Source organism: Haemaphysalis longicornis, unplaced genomic scaffold (genome assembly GCF_048455015.1).
Source record: "Haemaphysalis longicornis isolate Haplotype H1 unplaced genomic scaffold, Haemaphysalis longicornis Haplotype H1 scaffold_7, whole genome shotgun sequence".
Classification (NCBI taxonomy): Eukaryota; Metazoa; Arthropoda; class Arachnida; order Ixodida; family Ixodidae; genus Haemaphysalis; species Haemaphysalis longicornis.
The window spans coordinates 87900192-87916802 of NW_027526422.1; the positions used below are offsets into that span (position 1 = coordinate 87900192).

Here is a 16611-nt window from a genome sequence, read left to right on the forward strand (position 1 = left end):
AGTTAAAAGAAGATTATCAATGTGGAAGTAGCCGAGAACATCTCCTTCACGGAGGCGCGGAAGAGGTTCGTCTCTTTCCCTGTGGGGAGGTACACCGACGCAGCTCGCCGGGGGGCGGAGCGGCGTCTGGTTTCGGCGGGGACCCAGTACCACGAGTCGGACCCAGTGCCGCGAGTCAGTACCGATGAACCAATGCTTTCTACTCAACATGTTCTTACGTTTTTAGCAGAGGTAAAATTTCAGCAGCTTTATCATATCACATGTAATCATCCTGGCCCTATACACCAGCCACCTCCATTGTCTTTTGTATTGCGTGACTCTTACTTCTACTCACAGGTTTTAGTATTTAGTCTCATCAACCATTAAATAACTTCTTCTTTGGCGCGCTTTGCCCTTAGTCGGCCTTGCGCCAAAAAACCCAACCATCATCATCATCAAAGTGGAGTGATCAAAGGTCAATATTATGTGCTTTGTCTTAATTTCGTTTCCGTACCGTCTCATGGTCATGCGTCGCACAGCGGTTATCACCTGCTCGCGCAAACATTCAATCAGGTCAGAGTGTGTTTCGTTCATCATTTCTCATTCGGAGATGACACCTTGGCAGCTATTAACGCTAAGGTGGGGAGTCACTGTGATTTCAAGGTGGGCTAGCTTGGTTTGCTTCAAAGGTGTGTTGGACTGCTCTCTACTCTTGACTTCGATCAGCAGGTCTCCAGATGTGAGATTTTCGCTTCATAGTTTTTACCTATCAAACTTTCAATGAACTGTTCGACTAATCACGCAAATTTTATGGTGACGGGGGTTGCCTTATTAGCTGACTGCATCCCTAGAACGCGTGGGAAGTTGTCAGGTTTCTTAAAAACAAGGTTAGAAATCGGTTTGAACAGTTCTTCGGTCGGCATAGTCTCGGGGGCCGATCAGTTCTTTTGGGTGGAATGAAGGAGGAAGCCATAAAATATGTAATGAATTCGGTGGCAAGGCTAGTCACCACCACGGAGCCCAAACAAGGGAGCGTCAACAAGATGCTACGGTGAAAGAAGAAAACGTTAACTCCCACACACCTTTAAAATACAAATTCATTTTCAGCGTGCACGAATTCGTCATTCTTTTAGTTGTGCCGTAGCACTTGTCCACAGCCTTTACAGAGTCTCTGTAGCACCGAAAAATACCTTGCAGATGCCGCTTATACCATTTGTTACAGCACTGATATTAAACTGGTGATATGTATGTACAGCGTACAGGTTTCACTCGAGACTGAAGCTTCCTCTGATTGATATTTAGAGTCTTGTGTCCTAAGAGATTTGTTTATTTAAGCGGCGATGCAGTTTATTGCTCAGCATTAGGTAATAGATATGCACAAGTCAAGTTTTCTTTCCACTTGAAAAAGCTTTTTATTGACAACTGCAAAAGCTTACACTTCTATCCTGAGATGAAATATCTGAAATAGTCTACGCATTTCAAACCGTACATAACCCCTCTGGGAACGAGAGGAAACGCGCATTTCTGGAAAGAACGACAACAATACGAATGCATTAAACACACTATCTAATTCATTTCAGTAGCGTCAAGCATTCAGCAGGCGGTCGAACTCACCTTGGTGGCTTCGTAGAAAGAAGCAGCGTCGAAGTTGTACAGGCCTTTCCATGTCTACAAAAGATAAATATCAGGTAAAACTGAGGGAAGCACAAGCCGAAGGCTGCTGAACAAATAATAAAGTGTTAATGAAAGCCATGGGAAAGGGGGTATGTCACGAGTATTATACAACATAAAAAGCATTGAAACGAGAGTTGCACTACCTAGCATATCCGATCTGTTTACACAATTTAAAGTTACGAAAATAACATTCAGGTGATTTGCTTAATATGGCTAAAAGGCTCTAGATGCCACAGTTCTTATTTTGCAAAGTGGCACAGTAATTTATTAGTAGCGTCTCGACTGGGGCCAGTTGGTTCATTCTGAACTTAAACAACAGCGCAAAAGACAAGGACTAGGAAAGAAGCACAGCCAAGCGCTGTAGAAGCACAGCGCTTTCTGTGCTTCTTTCCTAGTCTTTGTCTTTTGCGCTGTTGTTTAAGTTCTTAATTTATTATATCTTAATATATGTTGTTTGGAAACTCATCCTAATGGTGCCTGATACTCGTAAAAACACTGTCCAGTTGGCGTGAAATTCTTGTAATTGTGACGAAAGTCTATCAACAAAAGCATAAACCAGAGCTAAAACTATGCATTCAATGGCGATCCCGTGTACAGAGGCACCATCCCTTCATGCGACCAGTAAGGGGGGGGGGGGGTGGTTTACCCCAGATGTTTTCTTTGTGAGGGGTTGTGGAGATGCACTGGAAGCTGGGTAATTCTAACTTGAATAATTATAAATTGTGGATTATTCGAACTGCGTGACTTGGTCCGGTCACGTCTCCCTAGAAGTCTAAGTATAAACAAGCACGCTTATTCCGCCACAAGTACGTTCCACCAGGGTTAATGCGAACATTAACTACCGCGCTGGCGGATTGAATCTCACCAGCTGCTATACAGGAGGCTACGTCACCTCCGGAATGGATAGAAGAATGAAAAGAGCAGATAAAATTGGGTAAAAGCAGTGTAAATCCCCATTGTATGCGTTATAGAAGACGTAGTATTTGCGAAATGTGCGCGCGAGTGCAATGGTGAGTGGTGTTCTGACAGGTGAGGCCATCCTCTCTCAGGGAGAGGACCAGAACATTCTTCTGGCAGTAGTGACGAGAAAAAGGGGGGATGTCGTGTACAAGGCAACGCCCGCTCGGAAGTGATTGTCTGATAGAATGCCGAATGTCCTTTTCTTAGTGCTGAAGAAAGCGAAGAGGAGTCATTTTGATACCTTCACTTGTTCAAGCAAAAGGTGCTGTGTATTTGCTGCCATGATTCGAAGCTAAACGAAAAAACACGGACGGTGAATAGAGAGCTGACAAGACAGGCGCTATTCGCCAACTGGCCTAGCAAGATGTTTTTCTCCGCGGCGTTTCTTCTAGTGCGGGCCCTTCCTTTTGTAACCCTGCCTCGTACAGCACCGACCAGGAAAGCCTTCTCAACTATTTACCAACTAGCCCAGCAAGTAGTTTTTCTCCGCTATATTTCTTCTACTGTGGCCCTTCCTTTTGTAACCCTGCCTCGCACAGCACCAATTAGGAAAGCCTTCTCTACTACTCACCAAATAGCCCAGCAAGAAGTTCTTCTGTGCCTATTTTCTGTGCCTTTTGTCCCTATCGCCTTCAGGTACAAAAGGTACACGGCAATGACGAAAATTTTTGAGCTTGAAAATGTTGACATGCCCTACTTCTTCCCAAGCGCAGTGTAATGTTATTATTGCACACTTAGCATTCATTCAAACTAAGGTACATCCTCTTTTCGGGTCTGGTAACGAGCTTGTACTACAATTGCATTTGAAGTGGAACTAATTAGCTTGTTATTCCACGGGTTTTCTTGACAGCAACGTTATTCTAAATGCCTACAGTTTCTCCTATGGTGAATTATTTCTGTCAAAGAACGTCAATTGTGGCAAGCACATGGGATAGTACATGTACTTGTGCAATTATGTGCACAGAAAGGGCGATAAATTGTATGTTTAAGATTAGAATTTAAAAAATGCACACAAATAAATGCATTTCGTACCGGAAAAACGAATTGAACTGCTTCACCAAATTTGTAGACGCATTCTGCCGCCGCAAACGTGACTTCGGTGCCATTCTGTGAATAAATAACGACAAACAGAGAACCAGAACTTGACCAAAGGCGACTGTTGGAGCAGATATTTTAACTGATGCATAATTATCACTAGACGTGGAGATACTTTCCTCATGAGGTGCGTCGGGAACTTACACTAATTAAACGCGCAATGTCCGACGTATACTTTTACGTCTCGTATTTTTCTCGCTATAAGTGTGCACATCGAGCAGGTTTGGGATCAAAATTTCCCTCATATGCCTGTCTCTACAACACAGCCCGATAAGCGTCCCCCGTAATAAGTACGACCATGGAGTTGTAATTCGAAAACAATTTATCTGGCACTGGGAAAGCTTCAGTTCCAAATGTTTTTACCTACTTCACAACTCGTCTTATGTGCGTGTATGGCGCACACTCATCCTACGCAAATTCATCCGCAATTTTAGGCATTTTATTTTTTATCAGAAAAAGCTCGCGAAAACAAAATTGTCTGCTGCCAATGGCCAAAACTGTGTTTCAGGTAGGCGATAATAAGACGATACTCTACACCAAAGCGATTTTCAATGACAATTTGGCAAGCAAAGCGCAGCAAGCTGCTTTCGCGACGGTTATAATTGGACGTTCTTTTGCTACATTTGCAAGGTCTCAGAAATTGCTTGATTATGTATCTTTTATGGTAAGCTGAAACACACGCAATTTACGTTTGGTAGTAGCATAGTAAAATTATACATGCCGCTGTGTCCTGTACACAAATGTTAATTTTTTTCTACTGTAAAAGCTTTTCCTGAATCAGTTACACTTTTGTTTGGCCCTAAGAAGACAGTAGCGTGGGGAATTCTACATTTCTTGATTTTAGTAAATCCTCAGAGCTCACTCAGCACAAGTCATTTAGAATAATATCTGCGGAAAATTAATAAAACCCACAACATGCCAGTTTTTTTCAAGTAAGATACTTACCAGGTAGTTGTCCTCAACCAGGCTGTAACACAACCTCCAGAGAGCGCAAATTCGGTCGGTTTGCTTTAAAACAAAAAAACGCTAGTTTTATTTTGAATTTCATTGATAATTCCTGCAAAAAACGGCCATTCATAAATGTAAACTGTGGACAGGGCACAACTTCGCATTAAGAAAGTATTAGCTGAATTACTTCAGGCTCGGCTTTATTTAGGAACCATCACATAAGCGTTTGCGACGGCAAGACAAAGAATTAAAGCTAGCTGCCGCAGAATTTAAAAAAGAAAAATGTGGGAAACAAATTAGGTCTGCGTAAAAAATACACAAGGCACTTTTAATTATGGCGCGCAATGAATCGTCGGTAGCTTCTGACTACCTGCACAGACGGTACGGAGGAGCATTGTGTGACGTCTTCTTTCTTTGCAACCGATCTGCTTGCTTCCCAATTCTTTTCAAACACATCGTATAATGTAACGCGTCTTAACACAGCGATATCCTTTTCCACACAGATGTAACGATAGATGTGACTGTACTACGTATCGCCTTACCCATAAAGCTTGAACAAATATGAGTATAAAGGAATACAACAAGGTCGAGAACTGGACTAGTTGGTATACATTCATGATTTACCAGCGCAAATTAAACGGGACGAGAGAGGAGTACACAACACGAGCGCTCGTGTTGTGTACTCCTCTCTCGTCCCGTTTAATTTGCGCTGGTAAATCATGAATAAAGGAATACGCTACGTACGTACTGTGTACGTTGGTAAAGTTCATGGTGCTCAATGCTCACGCTAAGTAACAGATTAATCTTTAATTTCTCCACAACCCATGCTTCGGGTTATCACGGAAAAAGGGATCTAGGCTGACTCAAACTAGGTGCAAAGCGGTGTGCTAAAATCGAACAGAATCCTCTAGTAGTGCAAGAGTCGAAACCCTTTCCACTCCTAAGCGCTCTCGCGCCAGGACTCACCATGGTCTCTCTAAGGTTCCAACTCATTATGTTAACAACTAGTTAGGGAATAGAACTTATTCGAACTGAGCAATCATATCAACTGAGATTGCATGGGCTCAGGACTCTGACTCCCACGGCATGATTTCACAACTCACATGAATTCACAGCCATTACTAAGAATTGAAAGGGGTATAGACTCTCGCGAAGTAAACGTCAGGGTCTCGCATTATGGAGACCAGTGTGACTTGCACGCAGTACTCAAATGGCGCCAGAATCAGTTTTGGCTGCGGATTTAGTGCAGCAAAGAATTTACTGGGTACAACGCATTCTATATGGGCGGCATGCGCATCACAGTGCAGATTGCCCCGGGGTAAGAATTGGCGAAGGAACGAGTACTCCAAAAACGCATACGCGTTAAGTTGTTCTTTAATGGCAGAATTCATTCATATACGGTTACGTGCAACTTTCTGACTACGATATGTACATTACATGTACTGTTTCTAACTGGATGCACCATCTTCACCAATTATCTTATTCAAATGCACCACCTCCGCAACGTGACGACGATGCTTTAAAAGGGGATATAAAGACAAAATGCAGCATTGAATAATTTGAAACCAGTAGGTTGAAATAACTATGCTTCAGTACCTCATTCGGGTGCATTCCTGCCAGGAAATACGTCTTTTAACCCGAAAAAAAAACGCAAGCAGTATTAAGTAACGTTCAAATATTGCTCTATGGTCGCGTGTTAAGGGAAGGAGTAACGCCATATGGTCCAGCGGTACAAACATTGTTTTTGGTGTGTTAATGGCCTTTTCGCTTTGAATTGATGCGGTCTAACGGAACTACAGGCCCCAGTACAGCCGTTATCATGAGTCTTAGCGATGGGTTAGTTCGGCGGCCACAAATCGCACCAGCAAGGTTCTGTGACGTCATAGGAAAGTTAGCAGAAAGTGCCTGGGGGGTCGCCACTCCTAGGTACGTTTTTGTAAAGTTCAGAGCACTTTAGGGGCTGGCCTCTTTCGGCCGATTACCTCAATATTCACTACTTGAAAGAAGAAATGCATGAAATTCGCCAATTGTGCATTGTTGTGCAAATGCTGTGTTGCACATTTCGTCCATTTGCTCGTTTATTTTTAGGGGGGGCTTCCGTTTTTCTTTCTGAGTTTGTTTTTGTTTTTGTCTTCGTTTTGGTGAAGGAGATGTACGAAGCGCATAGTTAGGGTTTTGGTAGTCGTTTTTATTAGTGTTTCAGTCGTTCCATTTCCTCCATTTCTTGAATTTCAAAACTTTCTTCGAAGACTTATGTTCACTTGCGCTGGTATAACAATAACAATATTTCCGTAATCATATAAATAAAACAAAATTAAATACAGGGAGTTACACGGTTCTTCTACTGTCACGACCGCGTGTATCATGTTTCAGTTGTTCTTTCGGGAGATTTCTGATCTCTGCCGTCGTTTTGTGGGAAAAAAGCACAAGATGAGTATTTGTGGCCTGGTAAGGTTATTGTTAGAACATTTTATTTTTATTCAAATTCATGCGTAACGTGGTTCGGGCTCGGTTGGCGGGGGGGGGGGGTTGGAGGTGAGTTCTTCACATTAAAAAACAATGCTTTCTTTAGCGTTATTGATGCATGCCGTTGTGAGATGTTTCAACTGCGCTTGTCGTGTCGGTTTGCGTTACTTGTAACGGCTTTCCAAAAAAGATCTTCACAGCAGGCAACAGCCCACAGGTTAATTTTCCTTTCTTTATTTTACGACGTTGACAGTATCACATAGTTCTGTACGACACTTCCGTATTGCAACACCACTAACTGAGCTAACTGCCCTTATCGGCTACAGACGGACAAAACGTGCTCGAAACCGCACCATATAATTTAGTGGACTGGGAACCCCAGGCAGTTTCAATTTCCCCCAGACTTACACCGCCACGCTTCACACCTTGGATTAGCAGTAATTTTCGGTAAAATGGCTTCTACTGGAACAGTGTTCGCGAAACAATGAAGTGCCTCAGCCACATACTGCGGTTGATAAACATGCTGCAAATGAATTGGTACTGAGAACTGCGTGTCGTTGCGCTAGTTGGGCTAAAAGCCGAGGCGCGGTTTTCCCACAGGGCTAGTTGGTGCATAATTTCAAGGTTGAAAAAACTCTGCGTAAAGGACAAGACAACAAGGAAGGGACAGGACGGGCGCATACCCACGACTAGCTTTGTTTAAAAAAACGAACACGACTGTATACCATCTGTGGCATTCGCGAACAATTCAGCCAGTTTTCGCTATTTTCTTATCAATGCAACATAGTGTTTAAAAACTCATTCACTTCCGTACAAAAAATGCCTCGCTCAGCCGGTGTTGTCAGTCGCTGTTGAATGAAACATATGTGCTGAGCCGGGGACAGGTCGCGCGCAAATTAGTAGAAGCCTTTTTATTCTTAAAAGAACATTGAAATTCTGTGAGGGAGGCGTCTGTTTTGTTGTACGGAAGTGAGTTTGAGTTTCTGAACAGTATGGTGCATTGATAAGAAAAGAGCAAAAACTGGCTGCTTGTGCGCGAGTGCAATACATGGTATATCGTCATGTTTGCTTTTCCAATAACGCTAGGTGAGAGTCTGCGCCCATCCTGTCCCTACCATATTGTCTTGTCTTTTACGCGCAGTTTTTTCGCCGTTGAAATTGGTACTGAACGCGCTTACGAAACGTCTTGTAGCAATCGTAAGTGTTTCTAGAAGAATATATGCTCAAGCATTGAATAGTGCGGTCATTTTTCATCCGCCATAGCGCAGAATAAACATGCGCAACTGGCACGAAGCTACTGAGAGTTCATGGGGGATTTCTTGCGATCCCGAGCGTGTTCAGCCGATTACCTTGATGAAAGCTGGAGATATGTTGAGTCGCACCGTTTCTTCTTTGCAGGACCAAAATACGCTTGTTGCCACCCGCGCTGCTCTCGCAGCCTCCCGTGGGTCTGCGCATAAATCAAAAATCCCGAAACACAGGGTTCCTTCTTTTTGAGGAGCTGTGTGCATCACAGCTGACATGCATTCTCATTCTACAGAACAGATTGATTTAACTGGAGTCAACTACGACGGCATTCGACGTGCGGAGGAGTGCGCACTGGTTCCGGCTGTTTAAACAGTGTTCGTAACTTTGTATCCCCCACAACACGAAATCCGGAATAAATAACGCAACTTTGACACTTTCACCCACTACAAATACGAAGGTAAAAACAGATGACGAATACCGGCCAAATATTTTGAAGAACTTCTCGGCTTCTTTTTTTGAAGACGTCATGCTAATATCTTCATGGTGCAAGTCCTTCCTGGGTTGCACAACACACCTGCGTCCACGGTTTCCTTTACCAAAGTTCTTTTTCGTTCGGGAAGCATCGGTCGTGCCCTGAGAGGGGCTGACGCCGTACCATAATTCTCTAAACGAGCGGTTAACGTTTTCTTCAAGTTGTGAACACAAGGAATGTGTCAAATAACTTATTTATAGCGATCACGGATCAAATGATTTGCAGCAGATGTTTTGGTTGTGGGTAAATCTACAAATACCTATTTATGGCTTGTCTTCCTTGTCTCGCCGGCGGTGGTTGATGGGACGCCGAAGTTGCATGCGATGACCAATCAGTCACTGCTACAGCCTTTCTTCTTTTTGTTTGGATAGTTATCTGGCTTTGACTAGCTTGGACATAAGTAAGGTGCACTCACACCTGATGTGACGTGGTTGGTACCCATTTACCCTTAACCTATCGTACCGCCAAGCTGAACGAAACGCAGGCTCTGAAAAGGGCCTGTTCAGCCTGCACCTTACAAGCCTGTGGCAACAATTCTTCAGCCACGTGAAAGAAGCGTCATATAAGGTTATTAGCCTGTGCCCTACCAGTACAAATGATTATTTTGCGGAGCTCATCGCTCCAAATGCCTTGAGCAGCCCACACGTGTCATCGCGGTAAATATTTGGTAATTCAGAATGAAAAGCTTCAGTCGTAAAAATCACTCCACCTTTTCGCGTTGGCATAAGCAAAATATTCCATGGCGCCAATCCAACACCTTGTATTTCTAAGACAATACACACAGCGCGCATGCATTACGAAAACACCTGCATTAAAAGTGCATGTGCATTGAACTGTTAACAGCGGAGTTGTTGTGGGTGGAGAATTTTCTTCTGCCTGCTGAATTCCATGAGTCACGCAGGGGTAGGAGCAAAGGTTCCAAGATCCTCCGGCGATCTCACAAAACACGTTTGCAGACGCACCGATAGTCGGGGCAGTAGGCTAGCACGGGCGGGTTCATCTCCCTCCTGCTAGGGGAAGGACAAGGGAGGGAGAAACCCGCCAGGGATATGTAGATGGCGATTGCTTTAGGGGAACCGTAGAATTTGCGCGGCGACGGCGCTGCCGCCATTGGTCGACGACGCGTTGATGTTCGAGACGACACATAAGAACCACTTCTCCGCTTTTCCAGCACATGCGATCCTGGGTGGAACTGGGTTTAATTTTCGGCTTTGCGGCGAACATTCGCTTCTTCGAAGATGTTAATAGCAAGAGAGGCAAAAAGCATTCTAATCCAGGAAAAACACTTTCTGTGTCCCCGCATCCTGCAGGTTGTTCTCTGCCTTACAGGAGGTTCTGGCATATCGCGATGATTTTTCCGCTCGATGCTGTTCCGTCTAATGATCTAGTAGATAAGGAAAAATATCTTAGGAACAATTCTTGGTACCGTTCAAAGATTTATTACTTTGCCGTCGTTGTTACTTTGGCGTGACGCGGTAAATATTTTACACAGAAATTTCCCATCTTGGTCCTCAAACTTTCTGCAACAATAATTAAACTACAAGTATTTCATGCACTCTGACTTCGCTTTATACACAGCAAACAATGGTTGCCCGGTTAATTTGAATTTTTCAAATCCCGAAATCAGCAAAATACTCGGGATAGTAAATTCAGTTTGAAGCAAGTTCATGAGGGCTACAAAGGGCGTCTTACAATCATATCATTTCATCCCATCTGTTACAGTGAAACGGCCACAGACACAGCTCTAGAACAGTATGTTCAATTAGAGTGCTAGGAAGGAAAGCCTCAGCTGCACTTTCAGCAATTTAGAGTAATGTCGCAATAAGGAAACAAGTCCAAATATGCAGTCATATTAGCTGAAGATTGTTACGCTTCAGAACTCTGCAATTAACAGGAAACCCGAATCCGCCAATGGAAGCTCTTCATCCTGCCTCCCGGAGTTGAAATACACGTGTTCAGTTTACAGTTAAAGTATGCGGAGTTCGTTTAAAATGCTTTAAGAGCATGATTATCTTTTTTTTTCGTCGTCTTACTCACTGAGGTTTCCGCCGCACCATTCAAGCTTCTTGCCTGCCAAATTATGCGGCAATAAAAGTGAGTGTATGGCGATGCACAGAATAGCATAAAGCCGCATTTCTGAAGAAACAAATTTTAAAGCCTTCCGCTCCGGCACACGTTCTTGGTGTTGCTAGTGACCGTTCGCCTGGCGAAGAAATGTGCTGCTATGCTCGAATGGTTTCCTATCACTCAAATTCTCGTGTATTTTGTGTTTATGATAGAAGTTTACACAGGGTAGCGTGATCAAATGAAAACTTAGTTGGCATTTTTTCATTTTTATTGCTTTAATGTTGTCCTGCATATGTTCGTCCTTTACCGACTTCAGAGTTGACCCTGATTTCTAGAGGCGGCAGCACCATCAAAAGCAGCTGCAAGAGCTGGAAAAGTTTTTCTGCTTTCTCTGTGAACAATGAGAGTGGCGTGTGCTTTATTTTATTAGAGCGATCATTTGCGAGATGAAAATTTCAGGCAAAAAATTGAAGGTGCAATTTGGAAAATACATTAAATGATTTATGTACACTTCGGGCACACCTAAATTTAGTCCGCGCACTCAGCCCGGTCTGTTTTAAACGTCATACGATGTCTCCCTTTCAACAATAAATTTTGTTTCTTTGCTTGCTATATATAGAATGTTACAAATCTCTACGCATCAACAATTGCAAGTGCATCCTGCCATTGTGCACGGTACTTTCATGCTGGAAACCACACAGATAGGGAGAAAAAATTATGCTTCCAACATCTGGAGCAGTATTCTCGTTTTTTGTCCCTTTTGCGTCCCTTTCAAAAGCGTCCCTTTTAAGTGAGCCCTGATTGGCTAAAAGCAAACAACTGGATTTGACGTAACGCAAGCGCCGCAGACCTACTGGCACTACTGCGTTTCACCGGGGCTTCTTCGAACAGGCGATTTGAATTTCAAACAGACGGTTTTTGGAAGCAGTCATGAATGCACAGACTATCGCCTTGTTGTTGGCTCGCCGGCGGAACAAGCGATCGAGAAGCAATGTAGACGCGTTCGATATGCCCCAAGAATCATTCCGCCAGCATTTCCGCCTCTCAAAGAGGACCGTGCGGTTGCTGTGCGACGAGCTCCGGGACGAACATAGTCGGCGGACTTGAGGGCTCAGCGTCGAGGAGCAAATGTTACGCGCCCTTCGTTTCTTCGCTACCGGTGGCTTCCAGTCAGCGGTCGGTAGCAAAAAAACGATATCGGTGAGGCAGTGCATTATACAAGTCCCTTTATCGGATGAATGGACTTTAGCCGCCACCAGACAGTGAAATAAAGGATCGTCTGCGAGCTAGCTAACGGTCAGCAGTTGCAATGAAATAAACGATCGTCTGCGAGCTTGATAGCTGCCGAGCAGATGGCCCAAATTACACAAGCACTCCGCATGACATTTATAACCTTTTATTGGTACTTTACGCATACACATACCAGCTTGACGTTCGCACACTGTTCGCGCAACAGGCACGCCGTTAAGAAACAAAAACCCCCCTCTCACACATTTTTTTTCACGCGTAGAGCACCACAAAAATGTCAACGACGTAAAGCACCATTCCAGGTCCTTCGGAAAGCCCGCGTCGTCATGCCACAAGTGCGTCGATGCCAAAATACGTAATTGGACGGTTGTCTTGATATACGGGCATTGTCACCGACCTCAAAACGGAGTCCAAACGCGAAAAACCGAGTAGCCGCTGCATTATTTACACTCCACTGTCACAAGGAAGCAGCTGACTGCAGCTGGCATCTTTGGACGTTCCTGCCCTTGCGGTAAAAACTTTCAACGTCGCAACAAAAAAAATTTCGTCGCGTTTAGTTTTGTAAAATATGTTCAAATAAACAAATAAAAGATACTACGATACGGTTTTAGTTCTTCAAAATGCGTTTGCTAGAACAGTTACGGTATTTAAATCAAGAGCTCATGGCTTAACCGAAAGTACGTCACGACAAAAGGAACGCAAAAAGGAGGTTTTCAAAAGGGACAGTTACGAGCATACCGCCACTGGTTGGTTTGTGCTGTTCTTCGTGCGCATGTTGTACAGATAACTATTTGTATTACAGGAAAGGCCGATATTCGCCGAAGGACATAATTTACTTTACTGATATCGGGTACTGCTGTACAGTGCTTAAGAATTTGAAAAACAATAACTTTCTTTATATTTTCCTTGAACCATGCTTGTGAAGGTTCGCAAATGATTCGAGGATTTAGAAGATGAAGCCTTGTTGTTTGCCAATGAAGCCTTGCTAAAAAGGTAGCATGCAGTTACTGGCATGACCTTCAGGATGTGCGGAAACACAAGACGTTCGAAGGGTGATATGGGGTGTGCTCAGTCCATTTCGGGGACAGAGTCATCATCATGGCCCCTGAAAGACGTTTTTGTGCTGATTAGGGTAAGCAGTAGGCATTAAAATATAAATTCACATCGGTATGCAAATATATGAGAGCAGCTGTTTCTCTAGGGCATCATTGAATTTGAGCCTACGCTGGGTTACCCCCTGCTTAACGCAGTAGTGCTTCGGTCATTTTTCTACATCCACATGGTTACGTGGAGTGTGCAATGTGGCCGTATGTGGTCTTCAGTTGAGGAGGGAGTATGGGCGTATTACTATTCTTTCTTGTGCACAAAATATTTTTTTTCCGCAGGTGCAAGAATGTCCTTACATTAGGCCATCTCTCAGCATTAAGGTCTCGGGTTTATAAAAGCAAAATCAGCGTGTAATGAAGTGCCTCATCATTCCCATACTACAGAAAACGTCGTAGCTCTTACACTAGGAGGCGCTCCTGGAAAATGTCGAAGATATATCAATGAACGCATAAGAATTATTTTTGCCTCCAGAGTACACATAAGATTCGGCAACCTGTAGATAAACAGTCATAATGCAAGGCTCAAAAACAACGCTGTATTCCTCAACCTCAGTTATTTCCAATATTCAGTAATGAGGCAAATACTGCCGGGTATGCAAGAGACTGTTGCGTAGGCACAAAATACCTTGAATTGGCACAGAATATTTTTCAGATGACGCCACTTCTTGTGAATGCTTTGTTATTTGCCGTTGGTAGACATGGACTTAAGTAAAGCCTTTATTTGAATTTCTAGTTTCTGTGCGGTACGGCTTTGACAAGGCTGTTGCCGGAACCCCCTGGGTAGATGGGATTAGCTGCAAGGTATATTCAAGACAAACAGCTGGTACTGGCGGATACGGTTTCACGGGCTCTATTCTGCCGACCTCCTCACAAGGACCAAGACAACGAAATCGTGGAAGTTGATGAGTCGTTGCATCGCTTGTCAGCGAGGCGAATCTAGCGCGGTAGACGCAGAAAACAAACAATGATGGTTACCTCAAGTTTGTCATTGAAGCCTTACGGAATAACAGGCCGAGCTTTAGCCCATCTGAGATAAACTGAACGACATAAACGGAGTGATGCTCAAAGGTTTCAAGGCCGTTATACGAACTATGCCACCAGAGACACTGCGGATAATACATACGGGCACATGGGGCTTAACGAATGCAAAATACGAGCCTGATTGGGCGTCTTTTGGTCAGGCATGAAAGCATGCATGAATGCTCTTGTGAACAAGTGCAGAGTATGCATGAAGTATGCATATAAGCAACCAATTGCGCCCTTAATGATGCGCCCTGTTCCCCGGATCGCATGGTACAAAGTAGGCGCAGACACGTTTGAATAAGCCGGCAGCTCATGCCTTCGCGCATACGACGCGCTGTCCGATTTCTGGACGTAGATTTGCTGCGGCACGCATTCCCTGCCGTTGTCGCTGGATACTTAAGCACGGTATTCGAAAGGTACGGCTTTCCCATCGAGCTATGTTCAGGCGGAGGGCGCCAACTCAGCTGCCGAGAATTTGCGAACTTCGCCAAGAACTGACTTCAACACACGATTTCCAGCCCTACATTTTCCCACTCGAAAAGGTTTGCAGAAAGGGTGCAAGAGTCGTTAAAGGATTCTAAAAAAAATTGCCGACTGAAAGAGTGATTTCTGGCTTGGTTTGCCGAGTTTCAGGGCCAACCTTTGGAAGATGTCCAGTCAGCAGGAGAGCTGCTGCAAGGGCGACGACTGTGAAAGCCAATACCTGACTTCAATGAAACACGTCGGTTCCTCAAGGTCCATCAGCAGACTTGATTGATTATTTGTAGTGCTTAACGCTCCCATGCTTCACAGGCGATGGGTCGAGCCGTGGTGGAAGGCTCCGGATTCAATTTGGTCACCTTGGGTTCTTCAGCGTCCATGGAAATATCGAACACACGGATGTTGTCACTTTTCGCCGCCATCAGAACAGCGGCCGCCGCGGCGGGGAATTGACCCCGCGTCCTTGGGCTCAGCAGAACGATGTCTTAACAACAGAGCTACCAAGGCGGGACATCAGCAGAATTTCCCGGGGAGGAAACATCCTCCACCCTTGCATAAAGCCAGGTCGTCCGCGCTTAAAGGAACCATGAAGAGAAAATGCAAGTTGGTTTTATTTCGTGTTTTATAGTGCCCCCAGCGCTTGTCCGGATACAAACGGTGCTTTATTCACTGAGAAATTAAACAACTTAGGTCAAAATTTTGATTTTCCCGCTCAATCGTGCGTTTTCGTGGTCCCAAATGCCATCATAGGAACCGACCGCTCTGCAGCCTAGAATACCTTCATTCACGCATCCGCCGTACAGGGTAGAGACACGTATACGCTGGCGCCGCCATTTTCGGTTGCTCGCTCGCCGCCGAAGCAAGTCATTGTGTCAAAACCGCGCTAATATTATCGCCGCAACGCGGTTTACTGAAGAAGTTTGAATCATATTGTCTGTTTCGCGTTGCTAGGTCTCGTGGGAAACGAAAAGAATAACGCGTTGAGCCCGTTGGCCCAATTGCGGCGGCACGGGACCGTTCAAAGGTTGTCTCCACCCTGTACAGCGGTGTTGGTTTGTTCCCGCGTTTCTTTACGTTCCGTAAGATAGATGGCGCCACCATACCGTGGCAAGCGTTTGGTTTGTTTTTGGCCGCATTTAAACCTGGCTTGTTTTTGTTCTGGGAGAAAATATTCGTTCCCTGAAACAGTGCTCGCTCGACAAATGGGGTCACGTAAGACACCGTTGCTTGCGTCAATCGGCCAGTGTCGTCTGAGACAACCCCAAGCCCCGTAGTGCTGTTCAGCTAAACCAAGCATGCTGTGCGCAGTACGAACAGCAGAACGCATCAGTACTTCTATGTTTACATGTGCTTTCGTAACTTCCACTGTTTGTCCCATCATTCTTATTGCTTTGTAAACAATGTGCCCTAAATTTAAGCGCAAATCGCTCGTTGGTCTAGTTTGTAAGCTCTACCTAATTTGCGTCTGCTTTTGCCAGCCTCCGCCAATCGCAGAGCTTAGCTCATGTGACATCATAGGTTCTGTTGCGGGAAATGAGCTGGTGGGTCGCATGACCATTCCCGTTTTTCCTAATTATGTAGCTTATTTGAGCGAAGTTTACGTTAAAAGTGGTGTCAGTATGATTCTAACGAGGCAATCTTTTGAATGAACCAAACTTGTGTTTTCTCTTCATGGCTCCTTTAAGCGGGCACCTGGACAATGAAGGCTAATGTAGTCAACAGGATGCGGAGCAGGTCTTACGTGTTTACTACAGCAAAGGGCAACGTTGTACGACGTAACCACCA

General features: G+C 44.5%; 1 protein-coding gene across 1 annotated transcript; it reads right to left on the reverse strand.

Moving 5' to 3' along the window:
• Nucleotides 1–1372: 1372 nt before the first annotated feature.
• On the reverse strand, nucleotides 1373–11093 carry LOC144144574 (uncharacterized). The gene is made up of 6 exons (XM_077676084.1): nucleotides 10940–11093; nucleotides 8472–8572; nucleotides 4654–4716; nucleotides 3646–3720; nucleotides 1594–1647; nucleotides 1373–1503 (listed from the first exon to the last, which is right to left on the reverse strand). The coding sequence occupies exons 1-6, from the start codon at nucleotides 11034–11036 to the stop codon at nucleotides 1420–1422; spliced, it is 474 nt and encodes a 157-aa protein (XP_077532210.1). The 5' UTR covers nucleotides 11037–11093; the 3' UTR covers nucleotides 1373–1419.
• Nucleotides 11094–16611: the final 5518 nt, after the last annotated feature.

What these genes read in the sequence shown, in the direction of transcription:
- LOC144144574 (XM_077676084.1), bottom strand. Translation starts at nt 11,036, where the DNA reads ATGCGGCTTTATGCTATTCTGTGCATCGCCATACACTCACTTTTATTG. An exon ending in CAGTTCAATTCGTTTTTCCG is followed by an intron (nt 1,648 to 3,645) that starts GTACGAAATGCA and finishes TATCTTTTGTAG; the next exon opens with ACATGGAAAGGCCTGTACAA. An exon ending in CTTTCTACGAAGCCACCAAG is followed by an intron (nt 1,504 to 1,593) that starts GTGAGTTCGACC and finishes CGTTCTTTCCAG; the next exon opens with AAATGCGCGTTTCCTCTCGT.